The sequence below is a fragment of the Alosa sapidissima genome, chromosome 5, assembly GCF_018492685.1.
Source record: "Alosa sapidissima isolate fAloSap1 chromosome 5, fAloSap1.pri, whole genome shotgun sequence".
In the NCBI taxonomy this organism is placed as follows: Eukaryota; Metazoa; Chordata; class Actinopteri; order Clupeiformes; family Clupeidae; genus Alosa; species Alosa sapidissima.
In genome coordinates, this window is record NC_055961.1 from 25387932 (window position 1) to 25414529 (window position 26598).

General features: G+C 44.7%; 1 protein-coding gene across 4 annotated transcripts in view; it reads right to left on the reverse strand.

Annotated features, from left to right (window-relative positions):
• The window catches only part of sh3pxd2b (SH3 and PX domains 2B), a 36808-nt gene that overhangs the window by 6085 nt on the left and 4125 nt on the right, over positions 1-26598 (reverse strand). The window contains exons 3-10 of one of the 4 annotated variants that reach the window (XM_042093855.1): positions 21313-21388; positions 15904-15980; positions 10156-10247; positions 6419-6444; positions 5986-6021; positions 3038-3172; positions 2664-2765; positions 2302-2385 (exon numbers count right to left, since the gene is read on the reverse strand). In XM_042093855.1, coding sequence (XP_041949789.1) covers positions 2302-2385; positions 2664-2765; positions 3038-3172; positions 5986-6021; positions 6419-6444; positions 10156-10247; positions 15904-15980; positions 21313-21388 — 628 coding nt within the window. The remainder of the gene's footprint in view (positions 1-2301; positions 2386-2663; positions 2766-3037; positions 3173-5985; positions 6022-6418; positions 6445-10155; positions 10248-15903; positions 15981-21312; positions 21389-26598) is intronic. The other 3 variants (XM_042093856.1, XM_042093857.1, XM_042093858.1) reach the window with 3 other exon arrangements.

Below are 26598 nucleotides of genomic sequence, written 5' to 3' on the forward strand. Positions count from 1 at the left end.
TACTAGTGTCTTTGGAATGTGCCACATGCTTTGCAATATGTAGTGCTATGTCTGAGTATTCATAATGTGGAGTATAACTTCTTACCTATTGTAGAAGCTCAGATAATCAAAAAAACAAAAAAAAAAAACAATTCTACATGATATCCACAAAGATGTGACAAATCATCATGCGTGACAAATTATGAAAAACAATACTTGTTGCCTGATGAACTCATTCCAAAAAAGGAAATTAGACTGTCAGTGGATAGATCACAAAACGCTTTAGGTTTGGATGTTCTCTTAATAACGCATACTGAAAAACAATATTGGTCGCCTTTGTCTTTGACAGAAACGTGTGTATTCACATAAGACGCAACAGCACAAACGATTAAATACTCACACAACACTGCAAATATTTGAGACCGAAAGCAGCTTGCAAATGTGAATATAGAACAAAATAACCAATCTGAAGATGCAATATCCAGCATATCCTGAAAACTACCGCCGCTTTCCAACTTTCTGCTTTATCGGTCACCTCAAGAGAACTTGAGTTACTGTTACTTTATCTCATCCACATCAATGCCAGGGGCCTTGCAAGCATCCTTTTCAACATCAAAGCTTCTTCCAGCCTAATCTTGATCTCGATCTCAGTATCATCCTGGCCAAAAAAACCCTTTAAAACGGATAACAGGAGGTGATAATGAGCAGTTCTTGAATAGTGATGGGAACGCTATCCTGGACAGATGTCTATCTGCACAGAGGACTTGGCAGGGCAGGTGTTGGTGACACAGAACAGCTGCTGCAGAAGCCGTCTGGTGTCTACAGATGCCTGGAGTCAGTTGTTCCAGATCACAGAGAACAGGTCTAATTGTGCAAGGTAGATACTGTTTGTGTTTTATACAGGGCTTAAAACACAGAAGAATTATGTGCCTGATGTTATCAGACATTTTTGTCTTTAGTCACTGTAGTTTTTTCAAAACTTAAACAACCCTACATTGCATGGGCACATTGCATGAGAACTACATATCCGTACGTACATACACACTGTACTGTGGTGATAAAATGTTTAGATGTGGTTTTTGTAATTAAAAAAGCAATGCTATACGAACGGTGATATTGATATTGATATTGAAGACATGTTTATAAAATATTGCACAGTATTACTGTGCATTGAACGCATGCTTGAGGCTTAGAGGCTGATTACAACCACTGGACCTAAGAATGTAACCACACTGTGACCTATGATAGATAGTCCAGCATGCAAAAAAGCCATGGGATCCAGGAGAACATTATTTGTACATATGTGTTACATGTCTGTACAGTTCCTGCTGATTGGCTGTACTGTGATCATCACAGTCCCCTATAACCCTCCTGAATCATTCTGAATCAGCTCTTCTTCAGTTTCACTAAAGCGGTCTGTCTAAAGATACTGTCATGATAAAAGTGCAATATGTAGTTTTTGTAACCGTAAACAGTACTTCATAATAGTACTGAATATTGTTTGTTAGCTTGTTAGCTCTTTTGCAGAGTTTAGATCTAAATGAAAACAATCGCATGCAAACAAAGACTCCTTACAATGCACATGACTATTGATAAACATCTCACTGCTCCATCATAAAACCGTGTCCTATACTGTACAAGTGCCCAGACAAGACAGTTACACACAGAGAAAGTAGACACTCATGCAGACACTTCACAATACTACAACTACAAGACAACACTGAACAGCTGACCAAGGTAACATTAACATTGTCAGGATGCATAAAGACAGAGATAATCTATGACTGATAAATTAGAGAAGATCCAGTTGTGTGATCTTGCATGAGCTGATTCTACACAGTCTGTAATGAATTAAGATGAAAATGAAAACAAATACTACATGGAACGAGTTATGTGTATTCTGATGGGGTAACATATGAATCATACTTATTGACAACATGCCATGTTTATAAGGGAAAACCCAACCAACTGACCAACAGTCTCTAACAGTAAATCAATCCATTTCAGGACTTCTCATGCTGACATATCGCTGGCATGCAACAAACATGGCAATGCCTGATTCTCTGCATGCTCAATCATTGGAACGCTGAGCATGCACACAACAGAAACACACACACACACACACACACACACACACACACACACACACACACACACACACACACACAAAGTTCAGACAGGAACACATGCACACACACATACATTCATACAGTACGTACACATGCACACATACATGCATACACGCACATACGCAGATGCAAACATACATGCATACATACACACGCAAACACACAAGGAAGAAAAAGAAGGTGTGCTCTCGACCTTGCCCCCAGCCTGTGCTGAGCAGATCCCCTAACGTTCGTCGGCGGCCCACGTGCCTGGGCAGTGACCAGTACCTCCGGCGCACTGACAGCAGAGGACAGTGGCCACAGCCAGGTCAGCAACACAGCACAGCAAATCAATCTCTCCAGCACTCACAAGTATGTCACAGGAACAAAAACGTATACATATAACAGCTAGATATATTTTTGTGTTGTTTTTTATATGACAAATATGTAAATATTTATAATAAAAGGATGTAGTGCATTTGCATTTTTGTCATTGTTTGCTTGAAGAATTTGTTTTCTTTTGTTTTTCTCAATGATAAAACCAGGTAGCAGCTAAGGTGAAAAGTGAGAGGTTACCTTCTTCTCCAGGCATAGAGAAATCATCAGGGTCATCCTGTGCCTCCAGACAGGTGGCCGGGACCCAACCTTGGGCATCCTCTGAGCTCACGAACCACCATCCTACACACACACACACACACACGCACATTAAAATGAATAGTCAGATATAACTGATGAATTGATATGTTTAGCAAATGTCTTTCTCTTTTACCATATCTTCTTCTGTCTACCTCCCTTCTAGTCTAGAATGTACCCATGAACTGTGCAGACTACAATCATTTATTTCAATAGAACCAACCCATACTTCTTCTCATCTAAAATGTTCTTATTCATTGTTAGACTCATTTTTCTTTATGTGTGTGTGTGTGTGTGTGTGTGTGTGTGTTCATTACCAGACTCATTCTTCTCAATGACCTCCACCACCTGGCCCACATGCAGGCTGATCTCTGAGCTCTCCTGCTTCTCGTAGTCGGTGACGGCCACATACTGGTCCAGAACCAGCCCATCTGCTCCACTAGAGTCTCCTCCTGCAGGGGGACAGGGATCACACAGGTACATCACAGCCCTCTGACTAGCCTGAGGAGTCCATCCCCCTCCTCCTCCTCCCCTCCTCCTCCTCCTCCTCCTCCCGCTCCTCCTCCTCCTCCTCCCCTCCTCCTCCTCCTCCTCCCCATACCCAAAACAACCAGTGAGTGAGAGGCAGGGCGAGAGCTGCGGTGATTAGAGCCCTGGCAAAATGCGTGAGTGAAAAAGAGAGACAGCCAGAGACAGAGAGAAAGAGAGAGATAAATAGAGAGAGAGAGAGAGAGAGAGAGACAGGGTAAGAGGTAGACACCAAGAGAGAAAAAGAGACAGTAATACAGGGAGAGAGAGACAGACAGAGTGGAAGAAACACTGATAAAAGAAAGAAAAAAGGAAGAGAGAGAGAGAGGCTTGACTGCTCAGCAGTTAAGAGGGAAGAGAGAAGAGATGGCAGAGTCATCCGCACTGCTGCTACAGAGACAGGGACACAAATAACGACTAGGCAACATGAAAACAACACCTAGGGAACATGAAATGAACTATTATAACAATGACGGATCAGTGGTTACAGACGCCCCTGTCCAGAAGCCCAGGCCACACAACCTCCTCATCCTGTTGTGCAGACTGTTGTCTAGGGAAACATGGAGGTCAGGGGGTGGATGGAGTGGCAGATAGCCAGTACCACATGGATGATTCAATGATTTTACACTGACTCTGGTGAACAACAGCAACAACAACAACAACAGCAACAACAACACAACCCGTGGGCTGTTCCAATGAGGTGCACGGAGATTGTATCAGAACAAAAATCCCTTGGTCTACAAAGCCAGGGGTCTTTACTGAATCATGAAAACATGAACAGCATGGGCCTGGGAGGTGTGGTTGTTTTGTGTTATGCTATGCCACTCAATGGCAAGAGCCTGGTTACACACACATACATAGACACAGACACACAGACAGATACAGACACAGACAGAGACAGACACAGACACAGACACAGACAGAGACAGACACACACACACACACACACACACATGCACACACACGCACACACACACACGAAAAGTAAAAATAAATACTAAATACTTTCATTATTAAATACAATTCATACGTATTACTTACTTCTACTACTACTACTACTACTACTACTACTACTACTATTTATTTATTATTACTACTAATAATAATTTCTTGCATAGTTACTACTGTAAGTTAACTTATCTATTATTACTAATAATTACCTGCATAGTTACTACAACTACTTATTACAACAGTAATAAGTACTAAAAAGTTATTTCACACAAGGTTGGTTTTCTTAGCAAACCCCATTCCTGTCCCTGATGTACTCTGTGTTTGCCATTCTCTTTCAGAGCTACAACAAAAAAGCTCAGAGTTCTTATGACTCAGCTGGAGTTATGGAGTTATTCTAGCAAACAGTTCCAGCATGGGATGTGCCAAACCATTTCTGCCAAAGCGGTCCCAGTAAAATACGCCACACACACACACACACACACACAGACACACACAGACACACACAGACACACACACACACACACAGACACAGACACAGACACACATACACAGACAATGCTTCATGGTTCAAAGAGGTTAACGGCCATTCCCTTGGGGATTTCTCAGGTTAAATGAGCGATGAGCTGTAAAGCTGGACACAAGCAGCAAGCTAACTTTGCCGAGACTGGTGACATCAGTGAACATGTTGCTTTTTCTGTGGTCTTTCAAGATAGTTGGAGGGATGTCTGATTACCAAACCTCCACTACTGTACAGTAAATAAATCAAAGACAAAACACTTACAAAGAGCGAATCATGAGCAATCACCAGATAATTTGGTGAACTCTGTGATAGCTCAGGAACTAGGAGAATCACTGTCTGCATGACAATCTGCTGCTGGAATCAAGGCATGCACTTCACACTGGGTCTCACGGAGCCAGACGTCTATTACAGTATATGTCTGGGGACAACCAAATAGGAATTGATTGTGTATATAGTCTACATACAGATGGAATGGGGTGATCCAACACCTCATACCAGATGATTCAAATGGAAAACAGCAATGATGACTTGTGCATTTGCCAAGTTATGGCCGGGTCTTAGGAGGAGAGTCGGCCTCGGCTGTGTGAGCTCTCAGAGTCTCAGAATTCAACAATAGTTTGTCCATCATGGTGTGTACTATCTGTTACGTCTGTCTCCGCAAGACCATACAGCAACCAGCACCACCACCACCGCCGCCACCACCACCACCCTCATCGCTGTCGCCATGACCACCACCAAGAACCCCAAGTCCCCTTCCAGCCACAAACCCAAGGGGCCCTAAGTTAAATAAAGGGCAAAGTGATCTTGGGAAAAAATTATTTGCTAATTAAATACAATGAGCAAATTCCTAAGCACAAAGAGGGGTGTGTGTGTGTGTGTGTGTGTGTGTGTGTGTGTGTGTGTGTGTGTGTGTGTGTGTGTGTGTGTGTGTGTGAAATGCTGGGGTGTGTGTCTCCACATGCCTCATGGTGGCTTTAGTTCATGCGTGAGACAACTTTGCTCGTTGCTTGATGCTGGACTTTGCCTGTGTCTTAAATTAGGGCCCCAGGTCTCTCAACCTCGTACTAGCAGGCCTACAGTGTTTTGGAAATTCTTCCCCTCCATCTACCTGGAAATCACACATACATACATACATACATACATACACACACACACACACACACACACACACACATACATACAGTACACACGCACACACAGACGCACAGGCACACAGGCACACTAACACACTCACACACACACAGCCAAACAGGAGTCCACTACTACCTCTCTTTATGAAAGAAGCTGCTCTCTCCACAATGCCTGATGAAGGGAAAAAATGACGAGAGCAAGTATGAGGAAGGCATTTGATAGAGGCAGAGGAGAGGTGGGCAAGGCTACATGAACAAGTCAAAAGATGCAAGTCAATGCAAAATGGAAATATCTCAGATGCTAAAAATATGCTATTCTGACTTTTAAAGGTCTTGTAGATGGTGGAGCCACCATCGTCATAGAGACTAACTGTAAATTAGAGGAATTACAGCTAGGTGGCACTCCAGCCATAGAGCATGTGGCAATTTTAAAATGATTTACATAGCACTGTATATGAGTACCATATGAAGGGCTACTGCATATTAATATTTTCCAGTTGTACAGTGTCATATGAGCCATTATATATCTGAAACCACTAGCATGCACATAAAAATGAAACTTTTCTTACCTGACTTCTTTTTTCCAACAGGCTCTCTGTAAAATACAAGTAGTGTAGTGTAGTGTGTGTGTGTGTGTGTGTGTGTGTGTGTGTGTGTGTGTGTGTGTGTGTGTGTAGGAGGAGGTAGAGCGAAAGAGAGAGAGAGAGAGAGAGAGAGAGAGATGAAAGGAGAAAGGGAGAGAAAGACACAATGTTAGAAAAAAAAGACCTCTTGTGATATTTTGATAGAGCACATAAAACACCAGGAGTGTACCCTGCAATACCAGAGGTGTCTGTGTGCCTGGTAGTGTGCAATGACTTTGCGCTTTTACCCCCTTTGGGTCTACAGTTAGAGGAGGCTGTACATCACACAACAGTTCAGACTGTCCTCCCAGACATGCCTGATACCCAATCCATTCAATTCATAAATGTTTGAATGTCCACAGTTGGACGTGAAATATATCATACTAACTGCATACATATGTTCATATTGACTATAGTGTCAGCTGAATCTGGGTAATACGTCAACCCTATTATCATGATAATATTTTTTTTCTTCTTCTCAGTGAGAATTCGATTATCGTGATAATATGTGAGGATATGAAGAGATCTGATTGAATTGAACATAAATGCATCCGGATGGAAATGGCTGAAAGAATCACATTCTGGAGTAAGAGGCACACACTCACACTCACACTCACACACACACACACACACACACACACACACACACACACACACACACACACACACACACACACACACACTCACAGACACACTCTCACTCTCAAAATAGCCACACACACTTAGTCACTAACTGTAGCAACACAAACTCTCTCTCTCTCTCTCTCTCTCTCTCTCTCTCCGTCACACACACACTCACATACACACAAGGTCCACGCCGAGTCTGTTTAATCCATTAGCTCAGTGATACTCCATCAGTTTCATGGGCTTGCTCTGATCCAAGGCCCAGCTGCCCAGGCCTCTGTGGCCCGGCCACACCCAACCCAACCAGGCCGAGTCCGAGAGAGCGAGTGAGTGAAATACCTGCACACAAGTCCGTCTCTCCCCAGGATCTCTCTCTCTGTCTCTCTCTCTCTCTCTCATCCACCACTCCCAGTCAGTTTGTCCCACTTTCCCTCTCTGCCATACTGTATCTCCAAGGTCTCTTCTCTCTCCCTCATACGCTATCTGTCACTTCCTCCAGGCCACTATCAAGTCCACTTCTCCATATTCATATTTCTATTTATTCTGCAAATGAATAGTCAAACTTTGGTAATGCTGGTTGATCTGATCAAAAGAAAGGTTACACCAGACTTGCATTTTACATTTGTGCAACCTGTTTACATCCATTCCATAGGATGATGTCATGCACACATGCAGACAGTAAAAGCCACTGTCAGGAATATCTTTACATTTTAAATGTTAAAAATAAAGACATGTAAAATATAAATCTTGGTATGAAGTAGTATTGGTAGAACTGGGCTCTGATATTAGAGGTTCAGGTATCTGAAATGCTGCCTTGTCTTTAGATTAGACAGACATACGAGAGCCAGGCCTAGAACGGTGAATTGGGTCATGGATGCAAAGCTGAAGTGGAAACTCCAGTAATTATTGGTCTGCCAAAGCCAGAGTCGAGCACAGAACTTAGGTCCCATTTGAATAAGAGGATTCAGATGCCATACTTCAGAGAAAATAGGTCTATTTCAGTGTGCCCAGAGAGGGCCATCCATGACTCAGTTTCTAACCCACGCCACTGATTATGACAGTACAGGCCTGCGCAGAGAAGCCTTCATCACTGTTGCTTGCATCAGATGGGTTTTTGTGGAGTGACTAATACAGTTTATTGTTGTTATTGCCGCTGCTGCCTGCATGCCAGAGGAATTGTTTAGCCAGAATCTATGGTCTCCTATTTTAGAAGTTAACTGTTCAGTCTGCACAATCATTCTGGTCACAACCATCCTGGACAATAGGATCACCATTCCAACAGACTTTTTGACTTTTCTGACTTTTCCGTCTGACCTAAAGACCTACAGGTTTAACCTCACTGGTTGATTTATTCCTGGGTGTCAGATTAATGGCCTCTAGAATGGTTCAAGTCACGTGATTCTAGTCCACTAACCGTGTTGCTTCTAACTGTGGATCTTTCATCTCAGATGAAATGACCGAGAGTTGTGGGAGGAACAAACTAGAGCCTGAGAGCTTGGGTCTGAGGGAAACATTAGCCTCCTGTCTGCTAATTCAATCATCCTAACTCACAGAGCAGCTCGCTCAGGGCCTTGCACCGATATGTACGGAGAACACACACACTAGCACACCAGACAGACAGCTAACACACTCAACATAGCACAATGCTAAATATGTAGGCCTTAATTATAAGGAAGACAAAAGGAATGTTTCAGTAAGGACAAACCAAGGTTCTCTGTTCATTTCTCCTCCTTCAGGAGTATGTGTGTCCATAGCAACAAGCCTTAACTGATAAGCCTGTGAGACTGGGAAGGCTTCCAGCACTGACAACCTCGACATTATTATTACTCTGCTGGCAAGAATCTGCCTCATAGCAGCGCTCACATTTGCATTCTTTTTCTGTTCAGCAGATGCTTTTATCCTAAATGACTTACGGTGAAGGATCTACATATTTATTATCAGTTTGTGTACACACACAGAACTGTGCCCTTGGTAGTGGCAGTGCTTTGCTCCGCCATTTAAGCTACATCAAGCACAAACACAACACAACATTTCTTTTCTTTGCTTTTGCTTCATTTAAGTTCTATATACATACACATCTCTGTTTTATATCACAGCATCCCTCAAGTCTCCATTCAGTGTTGTTTATCCCACATATTTAAGTGTGTGGGATAGTGACCCCCCCCCCCCCCCCCCCCAAACACACACCCCCCCCACACACACACACATTCCTTTCCCCTGGTCTCCTCTTCTCACAGGGCCTCTTGGCACCTGGCGCTGTACTGAGCCAAGCTGGGCGGTTTTGCCCAGCTGAGGGTGGGCAGACATTCCCGGGAGGGCACCAAACTGCACCCAGGTGAGGAGGAAAGCACCATGGCGCGTTTACGACCCGGCCTTGGCACGCTCTTTAATTTGCACATTGTCTAGTGACACTCTAATGTGGTTTACGAGCATTTGTTTTTCTCATTTAAACATGCCAAGTGTCTTTCACGGTCTTAAAATGTGCTAAAAATGTGCTTAAAAAGGCCACAGACGGAAGTGTATCAGGGGATCAGTGTATATCTCCCTGAGGACTGTTTGTGGAATTTCCATCTGATAAAATGGCAGAAGTTGTATGGCACTGCAAGCTTATGGATAAGACTGTTGGTGCCATTGTGCTGCCACAGAGGACAGATGAGAGCCAGGCCCTTCTAGAATGAGTCAGTGGCCAGTGTACACCCACGCATGGGACACTCGGGAGCCACAAAATAAGAAAACTCTGTGTATGTGTGTGTGTGCGTGTGTCTGTGTGTGTGTGTGTGTGTGTGTGTGTGTGTATGTGTGTGTGTGTGTGAGTGTATTCCTTTGTATTCACAATTTGCTGCTGTTCACGATTATTGCCATGGATACTAGTCAGCGCATGAACTTCATGCACCACACTTTGGTTATTTATTCAAATATTCAAGGAATAATGAACACTGAGCAAACATTTAACACTGAACAACACACTGGGCTAATTAACACCAGTTTCTGTGTTTCATACAGGCTACACCACACAGACCAGGCACTAGAGTGTCCATGTCTACTGGACTAAGACTTACTCAGAGGGGGGGTTGAGGTCCTCAGGTCGAGTCTCAAAGAACACACGCACTTCCTCGCACTGGGAGATGTAGACCGGTAGCTGGATGAGTGCCTGGACACAAACAGTACCAACCACACATTTAAGCATCATGTGATCATAAAACTAGCATGGTAATGGTCATTACATTGTGTACGATTACAAGCCTACAACTGTTACAAGTTGAATTGGTCTCACTTGTGGCAGCCAAAACATGAACTCTTCTAAACAAGCCTTGACTTTGAATTGAATATTTTGGCTTTAACAAGCAAATACTGCCCTGGATAGAAACTCACATTTTCCACTGGCTGTGTGTGTGTGTGTGTGTGTGTTTTGTGTGTGTTTGTTTGTTTGTGTGTGGTGTGTGTGTGTGTGTGTGTGTGTGTGTGTGTGTGTGTGTGTGTGTGTGTGTGTTTGACGTGTTTTGGGTGTTGGCTGTCTGGCTCAGAGTGCTCTCAAAGGCGCAGTATTAGCATTTCCCCCGACCTGTGGTGCTCTGCCTCATACTCAAGAGTCTCTCTCGGGCTACAGTGCTTCTCTCCGCTCTGCTCTGCTCTTCTCTTCTCCTCTCTGATCTGAGACCAGTCAGTGGCCCTGGTCTGGCGTCTGTGGCGCTAATGAGTTAGTCTGTCTCTGATCTCACATCATCAGTCATCCTTTTTCATCCTCGCACCTTCCTCCCCCCCAGAGGTCCATCTGTGCAGCTCGCAGGGCCCACCGACAGAGATGCCCTCCGACAGCTAAGCCTTCTCAAAGATGAAAGGCAACCTGTCTGAACATCTCCCGCACCATCTCTATCTACAGTAACTCTGTCTCTCTTTACTCCCCCCCCTCCCCCTGCTCTCTCTGTATCACTCTCTCCATGGAACTCTCTCTCTTTCTCCCTCTCTCTGTCTTTATCACACTCAGCTTTAAGGCCAGTGACAGTGCCGCCGTGTGTCAGTGACAGTGCCGCCGTGTGTGGCTATCAGAGGAAGCAAGCTGGAGCACACCCGTGGCAGACATGAAATATTCCGCCCAGTCATCCACCCCGGCTGGCCAGCTGCCATTTGTCTTTAATAAAGCTAAGTGCTGCTGCTCTGTCCTTGCACAGGGGGAGTGACTCGGGGTCTTTCTCTCTCGCTCTCTCTCACACACACACTTTCTCAGTCTCTCTCTCTCTCTCTCTCTCTACCTCACATACTCATCTCTCTCCATCTCTGTCCCTTTCTCTATCTGTCCTTTGCATTATGTCTCTTTTGCATTCTCTCTTTTTTGTCAATTTCTCTCTCTCTCTCTCTCTCTCTCTCTCTCTCTCTCTCTCTCTCTCTCTCTCTCTCTCATATACAAAAACTGCATTACTACATCAAACCTGTCTGGCATTTCAACTTGGCCAGGGTACGTCCAAGGTGCCCTTGTGGACCAGGCCAGGCAGCTTGCCTCGTTTATATTAACTGCATGTAGCGCGGGCCAATACAGCAAGATGAATGCCACTAACAAGACGCCAGAGTTTTCATTTGTCACTCGGTGTTTGTTTGTGTGTGTGTGTGTATGTGAAAGAGAGAGTTTATGTTTGTGTGATTATGTCTGTGTCTGTGTGTGTGTGTGTCTATCTGAGTGTTTGTGTCTGTGTGTATGTGTGTGTGTGATAGAGAGAGAGATAGAGAGAGTTTGTGTGTCTATCTGTGTGTGTGTGTGTGTGTGTGTGTGTGTGTGTGTGTGTGTGTGTGTGTGTGTGCGTGTGTGTGTGCGTGTGTGGTGTGTGTGTGTGTGTGTGTGTGTGTGTGTGGTGTGTGTGTGTGTTTTAACATTTGTCATCGAAATTGAACGCCATGGTTCCCAGAGTTGCCCATGTCTGGGCTGGGTGTTGTTTCTTCCTGTCCCCTGCTGTGGCTGGCGTGAGCAGGGTGAGTTACCGCAGGTGTTTGGTTTGCCTGTTGACCTCCGCCTGACCCTCAGCCCCTCAGCCTTTGTGGCTTCAAAATGCGTGTCATCAATTATCCCTGCCTGCTCATATATCTCTCTCTCCCCTCCCTCCTCTCTCACCCTCTCACACACTCACTCTCTTTCTTTCTTTCTTTCTTTCTTTCTTTCCTCACTGATGTCTTTTTTCCCTCCCTACTTCTCTTCCCTCCTCATGCCTTCTCTCTCTTTCTTTTTCCCTGTCCCCTATCTACCTTTCTCTCCCTTACCCTCCAAAACTCTATCACTTTCTGTATCTCCACCCACTACATCTTTCTCACATAAATGCTCTCAGTGGCTGATGTCTCTGTCCGTCTGTCTATCTGTCTGTCTCCAGGGACACAGCCCCAGCGCGCGGTCCTGATGGGACACTCTGATGATAGGGTCCCCACCCGGCCTGTGTGGTCCCCACAGCTGATGCGTCTCCGTTCAGGGGGCAGATTTATGCTCCTCCAGTGTGGCCTGCGACCTTCCCCTGCATTAGTATTCCCTCCTGAGACTCAGGACATTACTGCAAATGGGCTTTATGGCCGCCCCTTTACAGGAGGCAGCATTAACCTAATTGTCTCTCTTCCTCTCTCTCTCTCTCTTTCTCATCTCTCTTCCTATTCCTCTTGCTCTGTCTCTATTTCCTATGCTCTCTCACACTCATTTTGTCTTAGCATGTGGGTATGTGTCTCTGTTTGTGTGTGTGTGTGTGTGTGTGTTTTTGTGTGTGTGTGTGTGTGTGTTTGTGTGTGTGAGAAGAGAGAGAGAGAGAGAGAGAGAGAGAGAATAAGTGAGTGCATGTATGTGTGTGAGAGAGCATAAAAGTGTGTGTGTGTGTGTGTTTTGTGTCAGCCTCTGAGATTCCTTCCAGGCCGAGGTGAATGATAGGGCAGCTTTAACCGCACTTCCAGCAAAAACAACAAGGCCACAAGGGGAAAATGACGCCCCCCCCATCCCCACCCCTGCCCCGCTCACACCCAGGTTTGAGAGCTTATTGAGACAAGACAGTTGACCTGGACAAGTTGCCACTGTTAACATATTTCCTTACACCCGAACACCTCTATTTAGGGCTATTTATGGAATCTGATATGAAATGGATCAATGCGAAGACATGAAAGTCTGCATGTCTGTAGATGTTGTTTGTTTTTACTACTGTTTTTATGCAATGAAGTGTGTTCATACTATTTTTTATGCCATGACTGGGTGTGTATGACTGTGTGTGTTTATGTATGCTGCTAATGCTGTTAATGCTGTTATATGTTTCTATTTATTCTTTTTTAAGTAACACTAGCACTTAGATTATATTTTTATAGACTTAATGAATGATGCATTGACTGGAGAGCATTTAAAATGTCGTTGTACCTGTGACAATGACAATAAAGACCTATTCTATTCTATTCTATTCTATTCTATTCTATTCTATTCTATTCTCCCTACTGTTGCCTGTGGAATCAACTCTCTCTTTCTCTCTGTGTGTGTGTGTGTGTGTGTGTGTGTGTGTGTGTGTGTGTGTGTGTGTGTGTGTGTATGTCACCACTGTAAACATATTTCAGGGCCTAACACCTCTATTCAGGGCTATCCTGTTGACTGTGGAGTCAACTCTGTGTGTGTGTGTGTGTGTGAGTGTCGCCACTGTTAACATATTTCAGGGCCTAACATCCCTATTCAGGGCTATCCTGTTGACTGTGGAGCCAACGCTCTCTCTCTGCGCGTGTGTGTGTGTGTGTGTGTGTGTGTGTGTGTGTGTGTGTGTGTGTGTGTGTCTGTCTGTGAGTAGCTCCATCAAAGAGCCAGAGACTCAGGTTTCAAAGAGTCTCTCCCCGAGGCCCCAGTGATAAAGCACCCGTCTCACCACTGACAGAACCCAAACACAGTACAGCCAAATGAAATGCCACTCAAAATTAGGCTTGTTTACGCAAACGGAGCAGACACAGAGTCTACACTCAGACAGTACTAAAGCCCTGGATCTGGACCTGGTGTTACTTGGTGCAACTTGGTGTTAATCTGGTTCTGATCTGGAGTGGCTGTGGACCGAATCTGGAGTGTGTATGTCTGTGTATATATATTTTTAGTACTTAATTCAGCATTTTTTTCAAGGGACAAATACAATCTTCTCAAATCCTGATACGGTATGTGGCTTTGATCTAGTTTGCATCTGGAACGTATCTGGTTTATATCTGGTAATTTGGTGTTTGATCTGGAGTGTGATCTGCTTTGAGCGTGTGCTGGCGTTAGCTCCCACCAACGCCGTGGTGGTGTGCGCATGAGGGCTGGGTATGAGCCAGAAGTCCCATCTGTCACTTCTGGTATCTGATCTCAGCATGAAACATATACTCTTTTCCACTTCTCTTCAGGAGAATCAACAGCACCATTTCCCTAAGGTACAATTCCAACCTCCATTGGGATGAACAACATCAGCACACTAACAAATACTCTCAATAATGGTGACACCATTGACTGTATACAGCCTATGGGTGGCACAGACAGTTAAACTAACAACTAAACAGACAATTATGACAACCTACTTATGATTGACAGTACATACAGTATGTACTGTGTATAAGTACTATAACACATGTCCATGGCTTAAAGCAAGGACAACATTCTTGTGACTGAAGATATCAGAGATTTCTGAAGCAGTTACAGTATGTATCATTTTTCAAATCTGAAACTGCTCAATCCATGTGGTCTCTTCTAGTACTTGAAGAATACTGAAATTTAAGCAGTATCTGGATTGCAATTAAACTTCACATCGTAATACATAGGTGGGGAGGGTTTGGTATGTGTGTATTGATCTGTTGAGTAAGTGATACCAACCACTCATCAAATCAATGAGAGAGCTCAAATAAGACTCAAGCCTTTTCCAGTCCATCCTCAATTGGGTCCATAATATTAAAATGTATGTTTTCATTTACGATTGAATGGCCCTCACAGTATAAGCTGATGTATGAGAGAACACACATAAGTATGATTTAGCCAGCTTGCAAAAAAACTCCACTAAGCCATAAAGGGCTGTTTATCTGGTGGGAAGGCCTTTAAAAGAGCACTAAGATGCTGACAGGGCCGAGTTCAGCGCAGTGAAAACCCCCTTACCCTCCTCAACAAGCCCCTACAGTCAGCCAGCAGTGGGTGCTTAACGTCTGCCTCAGCTTAAGAAAAACACACTTTTCTTTCTGTCCACTTAGTTTCTCTCTTTCACTCTCTTTTATTCCCTCTCTCTCTCTCTCCCTCTCTCTCTCCCTCTCTAAATATATTATAGAAATGCTTGTTCTGTCATAAATTTACTCCATTTCGTAAGCTTCTACTTTAAGATTACTGACATTACAGCAATTTACTGTAATTTTTCAGGGCCCCACAAGAAAAGCATAGGTGACGAGTGAGGGAGTCATGAGTAATTAGAGTGGCTGGATCACATGGAGTGCCACTCTCCTCCAACAGAATGGGAGCAGATGGAGGCTGAGAGAGAGCGTCGGTGAAACTTTAATCTGCAATTAAATTTAAATGTGTGGTGTATCAACAGGATGGCTATTGTGCCACTTAAGCCTGTAGACAGAGAACAATATGAGAGGATCTTATTCTAGACAGAGAATGCAGAATGGCTGTGGAGTGTTAAGGACAAGAGAGTATCATGCTAGTGTGTAGTATGCTAGTGTGTAGTATGCGGTGTGCATTATGCGGTGTGTAGTATGCGGTGTGTAGTATGCTGTGTGTAGTATGCTGTGTGTAGTATGCTGTGTGTAGTATGCGGTGTGTAGTATGCGGTGTGTAGTATGCGGCTGTTGCTTGGCCAGACGTGACTTACCCTGCAGTACTCATTGATGGGCCTCAGTCTTTTCATGGCAACATCTCTGATGTGACTCCTTCTGAACAGGATCTTTCCTGGAAGCAACACACACACACACACACACACACACACACACACACACACACACACACACACACACACACAAAGAGAGAGAGAAGACAATTATCATTTCACCATCTGATTTCTACATAGCGAAACTTATACACACAAAAAAATTCAACTTCAGGGCCTCACTTCCTCTCTTATCTCACGCAACCGCTACAACACTAACACATCAAACAGCAAATGATGTCCACTTTCACTGTCCACTTCAACATATAATTAACACAAAACACAATTTTAACCTTTTCAAACCATCCAGCAGCCACGGCCGAACCCTACGAAGGGTCAAATTGTGTGTGTGTGTGATAACATGACTACCTTATTTTTAATCACAGAAATACCCTGCTCTTATCATAGACCCCAACTGCCCGGAACACCCACTAGGAGACAATAAGGAGAAATGGATACCCTTAATCAAATCCCTGAAGATTTATGACCCAAAGGAAATGGGGCACCCGTGATTAGCCTTTCTGCCTTTCATCAGTCTGAGCAAGTGGAAAAAAATCCCTTAGATAAGAAAGTAGCGATGTAAAAAATGGACTGTGTGAAACCTGAGAAGCGATCTGGTTGAGAACAGCTGAAGCAGTTATAGCCAAACCCAACGTGAAGCAAATATAAACCACTAAAAACTTGCTGATAATTATAACAGCATTACATATGGTGGGCTGTTCACAGGGTCCATGCTGTGGTGTGTGTTTGTGTATGGGCATGTAGTGTGTGTGTGCGTGTGTGTGTGTGTGTGTGTGTGTGTATGGAGTTTGGCCCCTTGGCTCGGATGCCGTATGCTGAGTCAGCACAGCAGCAGCAAGTGCAGGAATCTGCAGATCTGGAACGGAAAATGAAACCCACTTGGAGCCAGGAGGACATGGAACTGCACTCCCATCAGGCCACGCAGTGCGTACTCTGCCACCTCAGGGACAGACGGCCAACTCTGGGGACCCAGACTCTACTGCTGAGTAGGGCTGGGTATCGTTTGGGTTTTATCCGATACCGGTGCTAAATCGATACTTTTAAAATGATGCCGGTGCCAAAGTGGTGCCTGAACTGGTACTTTGTTTTTAAAACCAATGGTCGAAAGCATGAAATTGCTTTTTTGATTGATAAGACAAATTGGAACATGAAATTCAATTGTATATTCAATTTATTATCAATATCTGTAGCTTCATTGCTTCTAGGCATAATTCGAATTGCAGATGGCTTGCCATAAATTTAAATGTAGAAATGACTTGCCATGGATGCACAAACAATGTCAAACTTTCCTCTGCATTCAAAATTCTCTAGTACAGATGGCTTGCCTTAGCTTTAAATGTTAAAATGGCTTGCCATGGCCCTGCCAGGTCATATGCTGGTCATGGACAACGGCAATTGCAGCCTAATCTAACATTGAGGGACTCTCCTTTCAAATGTATCCTGTGTGTTCTCAAATGCTTCAATACATTTGATGTCTTTCCCCTTAGTTAGTCTTTAAACATGTTACATATGCCGGTGTTGGGAGTGTAAAAAAAAACTGCAACTACATGTATGTGCTAACATTAGGCTACTCCTGTCAGAGCAGCTTAATTAGCGGAAACGTGCAGTCATGGTTCCGTAGCCTCTTTGACAGCTCCAGAATATCAAAGAGGTATGTTTGTAACCTGCATATTTATATTTTTACAAGCAAACTTTTAGCATGATCTTCAAATTCATTGTGATGTTGTATGGGCCTCATGTGAATGAAAGATGAATGTCATAATGTTATTATGTAGTACAGAAGTTTTCCGAGAAGTTTTCACACTACATAATCACATATGGCTATTGGCTATCTTCGTTTAGATTCAAAATAGAATGTATTGTATGTATATATATATGTGTGTGTGTGTGTGTGTGTGTGTGTGTGTGTGTGCACTACTTTCAGGCGCAGTGTGAGGTCAGTTCTGTGAGTTCTTGGTTTCACCCTGCTGTGGCCAACATTTTCTAATTTGAAATAAAAGTAATGCTTCATCAGTGTTTGTCCACGTGGCTGGTTCTCTCCTACTCCAAAGGACACTCAAAGTTCATGCTGACTCACACCACTCCTCGCCACAGACCTCAGTTCCAGCACAGGAATCCTCCCAGGCCCTGTGATGTGAGGGTGCTGAGCCTGGGCCTCTCCACCCAGAGAGCTGGACTGGGTTAGACCCATGTATGGAACACTTCCGGCCCAAAGATAGATTTGGATCCCACTTCATTTGGAAGGTCAAATATAAGTGGTCCACAGATTCTAAGATCATAAACTATTTGTTGAAACCCTCTCAGCTACAGTGTATCGTTACTGTTAAGACTTGAGGTTGGGCTTGGTTAACATGAACAACTGAAACGACTGAACTTGAATTTCAAAAAGACCTTCTGTGTAATATCTTTGTAGGTGGATTACCCAAATAAAGTGTTGCCCAGATTTATTTCTGGGAGTGAGCTACAGTACACCCTGAGGTGGATCCGTCTCCATGGACACTGAAGGGACACTCAGCTGATAGCTGACTCAAGGGGGGTGGGAGCTTTTCTGGAAACCTTGGGCCCGAGGACTGGCAATCAGGCTGACTCATTCTCATAAAAGGACACTCCAAATCAAATTTGTCAGCCTGTTAATAGTGTTATGACGATGGTTGTCCTCTATTCTCTGCTCTTCAACAGTAGTAGACCAACATATATTGGACATTGTACAAAGAAAGGCACTGAACAGCAATGTACATTGCACAGCATTTTCATGGGATTCCAAGTACTTTCAGAAGTACAATTAGATATCTAATCTGTTGCTTTAAATATTAAGGATCTGCCATGTTTTGCAGTCTGTGAACACAGTCTTCTACAGGCCAGATTGTTACCCGACACTGTTGACAGTGCCAGACTCAGGACACAGGATTTGCCCTCAGGGCTCCAAAGTCTCGACAGCGCCGATGTGTCAAGGCTCTGATTTGTTGTTCTCTGCCAGTCCACCTGAGAAGACTCCTCGCGTCACAGACCACAGGTCCTCATAAAGCCGGCTAATGGCTTCAGGGGGGAAAGAATGTGCAGAACTGGCACGTTTCGTTTTGTTTTTAATTATGGCTGAGGGCTGAGCTGATATTCTCCGGCTCCCCGCTGCCTTGTTGAGTCCAGCCAGTACTTAGGGAGCGGTGTTAAAAGGGGCTGACACATACCTGGCAGGCACGCGGACAGCCACTGGCACCCGGTCGAACACACGGGGACGGCAAGCACAACAAGCTGCAGATGCAGCAGAGGCACGGAGAGCAAGCCTACAAAAACACCTACAAAAAACACCTACACAAGCCACAGCATAAATGAATGGTGGGGGGGGGGGGGGTAAACAACGTGAGCGCAGGATTCACGTCCCCGCAGGGAGAAATGTTCTAAAGAGTTCCTGCAAAACAAACTCACTAATAAATGAACCAACAAAAACAAAATTGCTCTCCTTTGACCTGTTGTGCCAAGTTTTTAAGCCCAATGGTTTGTGATGGCGACTGGGAGTGAATGTAAATGCGATGAGTTGCAGAAGCGATCAAGAAGGGTGGACTGGACTGCAGAAGGACACACATTCAGCACTTTGTATTCAAAAACACTGGAGGTCGGTCACGCTGGACAGAATGCACTGAATGGACATTTTTCACAGATGTGCACACAGACCTCCGAGGCAGGCCAAATGAGACAGTGGAGAGAGGGGAGAGAGACAGAAGGACGGAGAGAGAGAGAGAGAGAGGGAGAGAGAGAGAGGGAGAAGTGCAGATGGAGAGAGAAAGGGACGAGTAAGAGAGGAGAGAGAAAAGAAGTGAGAGAGAGAGAGAGAGAAACCGGATGTCAGAGCAATCCAAAACCTCTCTCCATAAAGCCACTTCCGAGTCTGGTTGGTTTTGCAGCGGATCAGCCTGCGCTGGCCCCCATTCCTCCTCAGGCGGTGCTGGGTGGGTAAGCATGTGGTTGGGTTTACAGACAACGATCTGCTGCGTAAACCAGTTCACCAGCAGCTTTTTCACTCACTCCAGCAGAATTCAGGCCTGTGCTGGAAACTGGAATGTAGGACGGATTGTTTTTCTCCTCTTTTTTCCGTCTCTCTCTCTCTCTCTCTCTCTCTCTCTCTCTCTCCCTCTCTCTCTCTCTCCCTCTTCCTCTCTCTCTCAGAGAAAGCCAGAGAAAGGCAGAGACCCAGACAAGGGGGTGCATCCAAATGGGAACCACCTGAAAAAGCGTCTTGGACCAACATCTTGATGAGAGAGAGAAACACTTACACAGATCTGAAGCCCCTCTATTATACGGCTAATAGGTTCTCAATGGATACACAGAACTTATGAAGAAATAACAGTAGTCCTAAATAATCCATTTAATGTTTGAAAATATATTTGATGGGCTAAACCACATGAAACTATAAATAGATTTGATTATTTTTAAACTATGTATAAACTGATGAAAGAAATATCCCCAGAAAATGATCGTAACCTCTTGAAAATTGCCATACCCTCTCTCTACTCTGAAGGCATAAATAATCCTGTTTAATATCAAACGGCAAGTAAAACATACAGTGAAAGGAGAGAGGAGAGGGAGAGAGAGAGGGAGGGAGGGAGAGAGAGGGGGGGACTATCTGGGAAACCCATTCCAGTGCCTCTCGGCACACATCCTGAGTTCATTTAACAAACACAGCTGAGAAGCGCAACTCTGTGTATATGTGTGTGTGTGTGTGTGTGTGTGTGTGATCCCTCAATGAGTTCCAGGCCTTCACTCACACCCACACCCCCCAGTCTGCCTCGCCCAGTCCCACCCCTCCTGTTTCCCTCCCCTTATGACCCCACCAGGGCTTTCCAAGGTGAAGTCCATCTCCAGCCACCCCGCACCACCTCCGGACCGTCCAGACGGACTCCAAAGACCAGTCACTGGCCACGGCTATAGGAGCTTATCTCTCTCTGTCAGTATTATCTTTAAGGAGCATTTGTCAAGAGTGGTGGCAGCTCATGCTGCCAGACAGTGCATAATTCTCCACATGTTGAGAAGGGGAGGGGGGGGGGGGGGTACAAAAGAAAAGAAAGAGTTGGCTGTGGTGGAAAAAGTGACATCATGACAGAAAGGGGGACTTTGGGGTAAAGCTGACGCTCAGTGACAACCTTCTGGCCTCTCGTGTTATGGAGTACGGGAAACCTGATGGCACGAACCGAGGGACAACCCATTCCAAACTGTAGTGTGCACGTGTGTGTGTGTATGAATGTGTGAGTGTGTGTGTATGAGTGTGAGAGAGAGAGAGAGAGAGAGAGAGAGAGAGAGAGAGAGAATGCATGTGTCTGCATAAGGTGTGTGTGTTCTTACCTGGTAAGAAAGGGATGATCCTGCGCTTTGGATCCTTCTGTCCACCTTCCACAGGGAACTTGTCCAGAAGTTCCATCTAAACACAAAGGCAGAACAAGAGAGAGAGGGACTCATCATGACGAAATTACATTTGGAAACCTCACAGGGAGCCACACACACACACACACACACACACACACACACACACACACACACACACACACACACTGAACTCAATTCACCAGTGAGTATTTTTCACTTTCATCATCATGATTCACACATTCCTGCTAGGCTTTGCCAATGATTAGAACTGGATACAGCAGCTGGCATGCTTTCTTTTCTTTCTTTCTGTTTCTGTCTCTTCTTTCTTTTCTTTTCTTTTCTTTTCTTTTCTTTTCTTTTCTTTTTCCGCTTCTTCTTCTCCTCCTCCTCCTCCTCATGTGAGTGCAGGGGCTGTAGGGCCACTGCCACAGGCCCAGTGACATAGTGGAACATTTCTGTGAGTTTTTTCTTTTTTTTTTGATCTCCTCTTTTTCCTCCTCCAGGTCTTTCTGGGTTCAGGCCTCTTCCATTGGTGCTTCCACTGCTCTGCGCTGCACTGTAGTTTCTTTTCCTACGTCCACGCCAGCGCCACTCACCCTCCCTGTTCACCCCCCCCCCCCCCCCTTTCTGCTTTTCAAAGTTCAGTTGCTTTTTTATGCTTTCCAATGCCAGCTGCAGAGAGAGCTGACAAAAAAAAAAATAATCACACCTGGGACACCACACACACACACACAAATGTACTCAGTAATGTGTAAAACTGGACCTGAAAGCATCAGCTGAGAGCCTGATGATTACAGCAGCCGTAACACACAGGTGTGTGTTGCTGTATGGGAGAGGCCCCAGTCCAGCCTGGCGCTGGCTCCGCATTCCCCCCCCACACAGCAACACAGTTGCTGCCTCAGTGTGCATCACGTACAGAATAAATACACACTAGAGCACAGTCTCACACTCAGGCCTGTCAGAGTACGCCACAACAACGTGTTCCTATGATACAACACAGCTATAAACACAGGCCCATAACGCCAGATACTGCAGTTAAACCTATGTACAGTATGTTCTTAAGGCAAATGGGTGTATTTCCTGAAAGCATAATCGAACAAGCACCATTGTTAAAAAAACGGAGAGACTGTAAATTTGTTATGACAACGGGACACTTAACAACACTTCTGAGAGCCACACCCCGGTCCAGTTATATATTTAGGTCTGCCATGCCAAATAAACTCAGCAACATATGTTTCTGTCCGGCTGAGGTAGAAGCCATGGTCTGTAGAAAGGGGACCTGACTGAGTAACACGTGCTATGGCTGATTGCCAACAGCTGATGAGGGTCAACTTGAACTAAAGAGCTAGAAAACAAATGAGGAATGTTCTTTATTTCCTCAAAATGTAAAAAAAAAAAAACATTCCCACAAATCTAAAAAATGATCACGCAGGTTGTGAAATGTCAGTGTGTTCTGCAGCTTTTTATATATACATACACCCACACAGATAGCTGTTGCCTGCACTCCCACACAACAACAACAGATTTGGCCCCAGCAGGCCTCCGTATGGAGCGTGCCACTCGAGGCCAGAGCTGCTCAGCTGATAGATTTATGGGTTTGCTTTCTGTCTCCTCCGGGACCTACAAGGGAGTGTACGAGGTGGGCAGGCCGTTCCCACTGGACTTGCTATAGGAAACCTGCTATAGGGAGCTGAGCGGAATCTGGACAGTGGGAGCCTTCACTCTTGCTCTTGCACAATGCTTCCTTATTTGATGCAAGATTATGTGTTTGCCAATTGTGGAGACAATTGAGAGCATTAAGGTGTCATTATATAACTGTTCATTATATAAACATACAACGTATAAACATATAAATATATATAACTAATATAACATTAACGTTACTATTTATTTGATGGTTTTTCTCCCTCCCTATTTCCTCTGTGGCTTCTCAGTATTTCCACACTGGTGGAGACTGACATCGACTTCACATCAAACAGTCCCTGAGCCCAGTCACCCTGAGCTGGCCAGTACTCAGGCTCACCCAGGGAGTTTATGCTCACATTCCCCTGTGCTGACCACTGAAGGAGAAGAAGAGGAGGGAAAAGACTTTATGTCTCCATGCTACATAAACACTGACTGTTTCTGATGTGAGACCGAGTACTTCAATGGAAAGAAGGCATCAGTGTGATATTTCAGCAGTTATGATAACTGTGACAACTCTGAATCACCAAGTGTAGTTCCTTGAACTATATTCACAGATCAACAGATTCAAAAGAAAGCAATAGAGGAACCAGCCAAATATGAGCAGCTCATTCACCACCCTCATACTAAGACACACCACACACACACACACACACACACAAACACACACACACACACACACAAACACACACACACACACACACACACACCCCTTCCCCTCCACCACCAGATTCAATTCATCCTGTGACACTTCATCTTGCATCACTGCCCTGCCTACGGTGCGGGATAAAGGCTCCAACTCATGACGCACATGACATTTCCTGCACCTCTCTGAATCTGTGCATCACCGGTGGGTTCACTTCCTCTAATCTACCACAGGTAAACACACTAATGAATGAACCGCATTCAGAGTCCTCGCACTGGCTAATGTGTCCTTGTTACAGTTCGAGAGTACCAACAGAGCTGAGGAAAGCGCATGTATTTTCAATGTACTATATATGATACATATGTTCCACCCAATTCTATGAGGTCTGTGAGACACACACATTTCAATTCCTAGTTGTTACACACATCACACTGAAGGTGCACATAGAGATTCTACATTAATGTAGTATTTTACATTCATAACTTTGAGGATATGAAATGATGATAACTGGTGTTTTGTCATTCCACAGACAAGCGAGGCTATTTATTAATGCATAACAAGCACAATTATAAAAAGCACCACTCATAAGACTAATAGGGAGGAGAGAAATATTTCAGATTCTAACCCAAACAGCCTTAAAAATCAGAGCACAATTCACCCAAACATCGCCCTGCATGCCATACGGCTGTCAAGCACGAAGGCAAAAAGCACAGGACCGAATCAGCTCAGCAGCCAAGAACATCAATCCTGTCCAACAGCACTTAGCAATGGGAGGGGTTGGCTTTTTTTTTCTCTCTCGCCAAACTCTCCAGCCCTACATCATACTTACAAGCAGGCCTTCCCCTGCCTGAACAAAGAGAAGGGAGGAGGGCGCAGTGGGAGAGGGGGGGGGGCGGAGGGGCTGGGGGGGGGGGGGGCTGGGGGGGTGTAGACGGAGCAACACGTGACTGCCATCTGTCTCCAGGGAACGGGCAGATTCCCTTAGAGCACTCCCCCTGCGCCGGCACTGGGAATACCAGCAAACAAATGCAGTCTTCCGTAATTACAGCCATATGCTTCCAGAGCCACTCCCACTCTCGAGCTCGCGGCCGGACAACTCACTGACTGACGAGGAAGAGGAGGAGGAGAAGAGCAAACAAACAGACTTCCTAAGAAGACTGTGTCTACTGACATCACACACTGACTGACTTGTCCTCTGTTAATGAGGCTGTTGACTCATCATTTTAATGACAGGAACAAGCAAATATGTTGGTTCACTTCTAGTCTAGCTCATAAAGGCAGAAGAAATTTTTGTTTGTCTTTGCCTAATAGGAGAATAGCCCTGTCAAACATATTTTAAACCGCTTTTGCTCTACATATGTTTTGACATCATTAACTCCAATCTACACTATTGTTTACCACATTACATAGTATGTGTGTCTTGAACCTAACCTAGCCTAACAACACTGAACTTCAACTGTCAGTATATTCACATTCAAAAGCTATCTATTCAACAAGGATGTCAAGAAAGCCCTTTCAACATATTTCAACAACATAACTAATATTTCAACACATACCCACATCAAATACAACAATAGTTTAAACAGGGTTGCAAAGGGCCGCATATACTGAGTGCTATGATGTCCACTTCAGTGTGAGACTGCAGTGGCACTGGGGTGGAAATATCTGCCATTCCACTGTGGCTGAACACATGGTCTGACCTCACTGGGGCACGGCCTAATAGAATGTGCTAGAATGTACATTAAGTGAATTGGTCAAATAGGCTTAGTCAGACAGACAGACATTGGGCTAATTTAAAGCAGTGCCTCCACTTGTCTGGCCTGTATCCTCTGGAGGTCAGTGTGGTCATGCTGCACACACAAAGATCCTTTGCATGGGGGATATGAAGTCTGCGTCCCTCTGGGCCAAATGCAGAAAAAAAAATGAATGAGTGGGCTCAAAGACCTCAATAACGGCTTAATCTGTTACAAAGCTGTTCCTTTCCTTCTATACACAGGCAGAGATGGATAGAAAGAAAGAAAGAAAGAAAGAAAGAAAGGAAGGAAACACACACACACACACACACACACACACACACACACACACACACACACACACACACTATTGCATCATCAGTAAATCAGTAAACCACTGGAACACTGGAATGACAAAAACACCCAATCATGTGACACACACACACACACATGCTTACTTCAACAGCAATCATGCTATTGGAATGACACACACACACAACACACACAACACACACACACACACACACACACACACACACACACATGCTTACTTCAACAGCAATCATGCTATTGGAATGACACACACACACACAACACACAACACACACACACACACACACACACACACACACAACGGACACACACACACACACACACACACACACACACACACACACACACACACACACACACACACAGACACAGACAAAACGCAAACAAAAGAGGGCCCATAAATGCTTCTTAATGGTACGGTCGTCACTGTAAACATTTAGCCATTGAGCTCGTCAGCAACCTCAACTGAGAGCATGAGCAAACTTGTTGGAGACGTATTTCCTGTGACTGTGCCTGCCCTCAGTGCAATGTGCTGGGTCAGCATGTGCTTCCCCTAACTCAACACTCTAACGCTTTACAGGGGAAGAGATGGATCAAAGAAATAAGGGAAACCAGAGTTGCGTGCTGAGCCGAGACAAAGAGTCTCCCCTTCTCCCCAGCCATGGTGAGACTCAACAGAACCATAACAGAACCAAACCCGGACAAGACTCTTCTCCAAGAGCCATAAACAACGTGGAACACCTGCAGAGTGAGAGCAGGAATTGGTCAGAGGGGAGGAATTGGTCAGGAGAAGGAGGGAAAACAACAGTAAACTAAAGAGGCGCTCGGAGAGCACAGCCCTGCGCCAAGGCCAAATACCAGATCACGCAA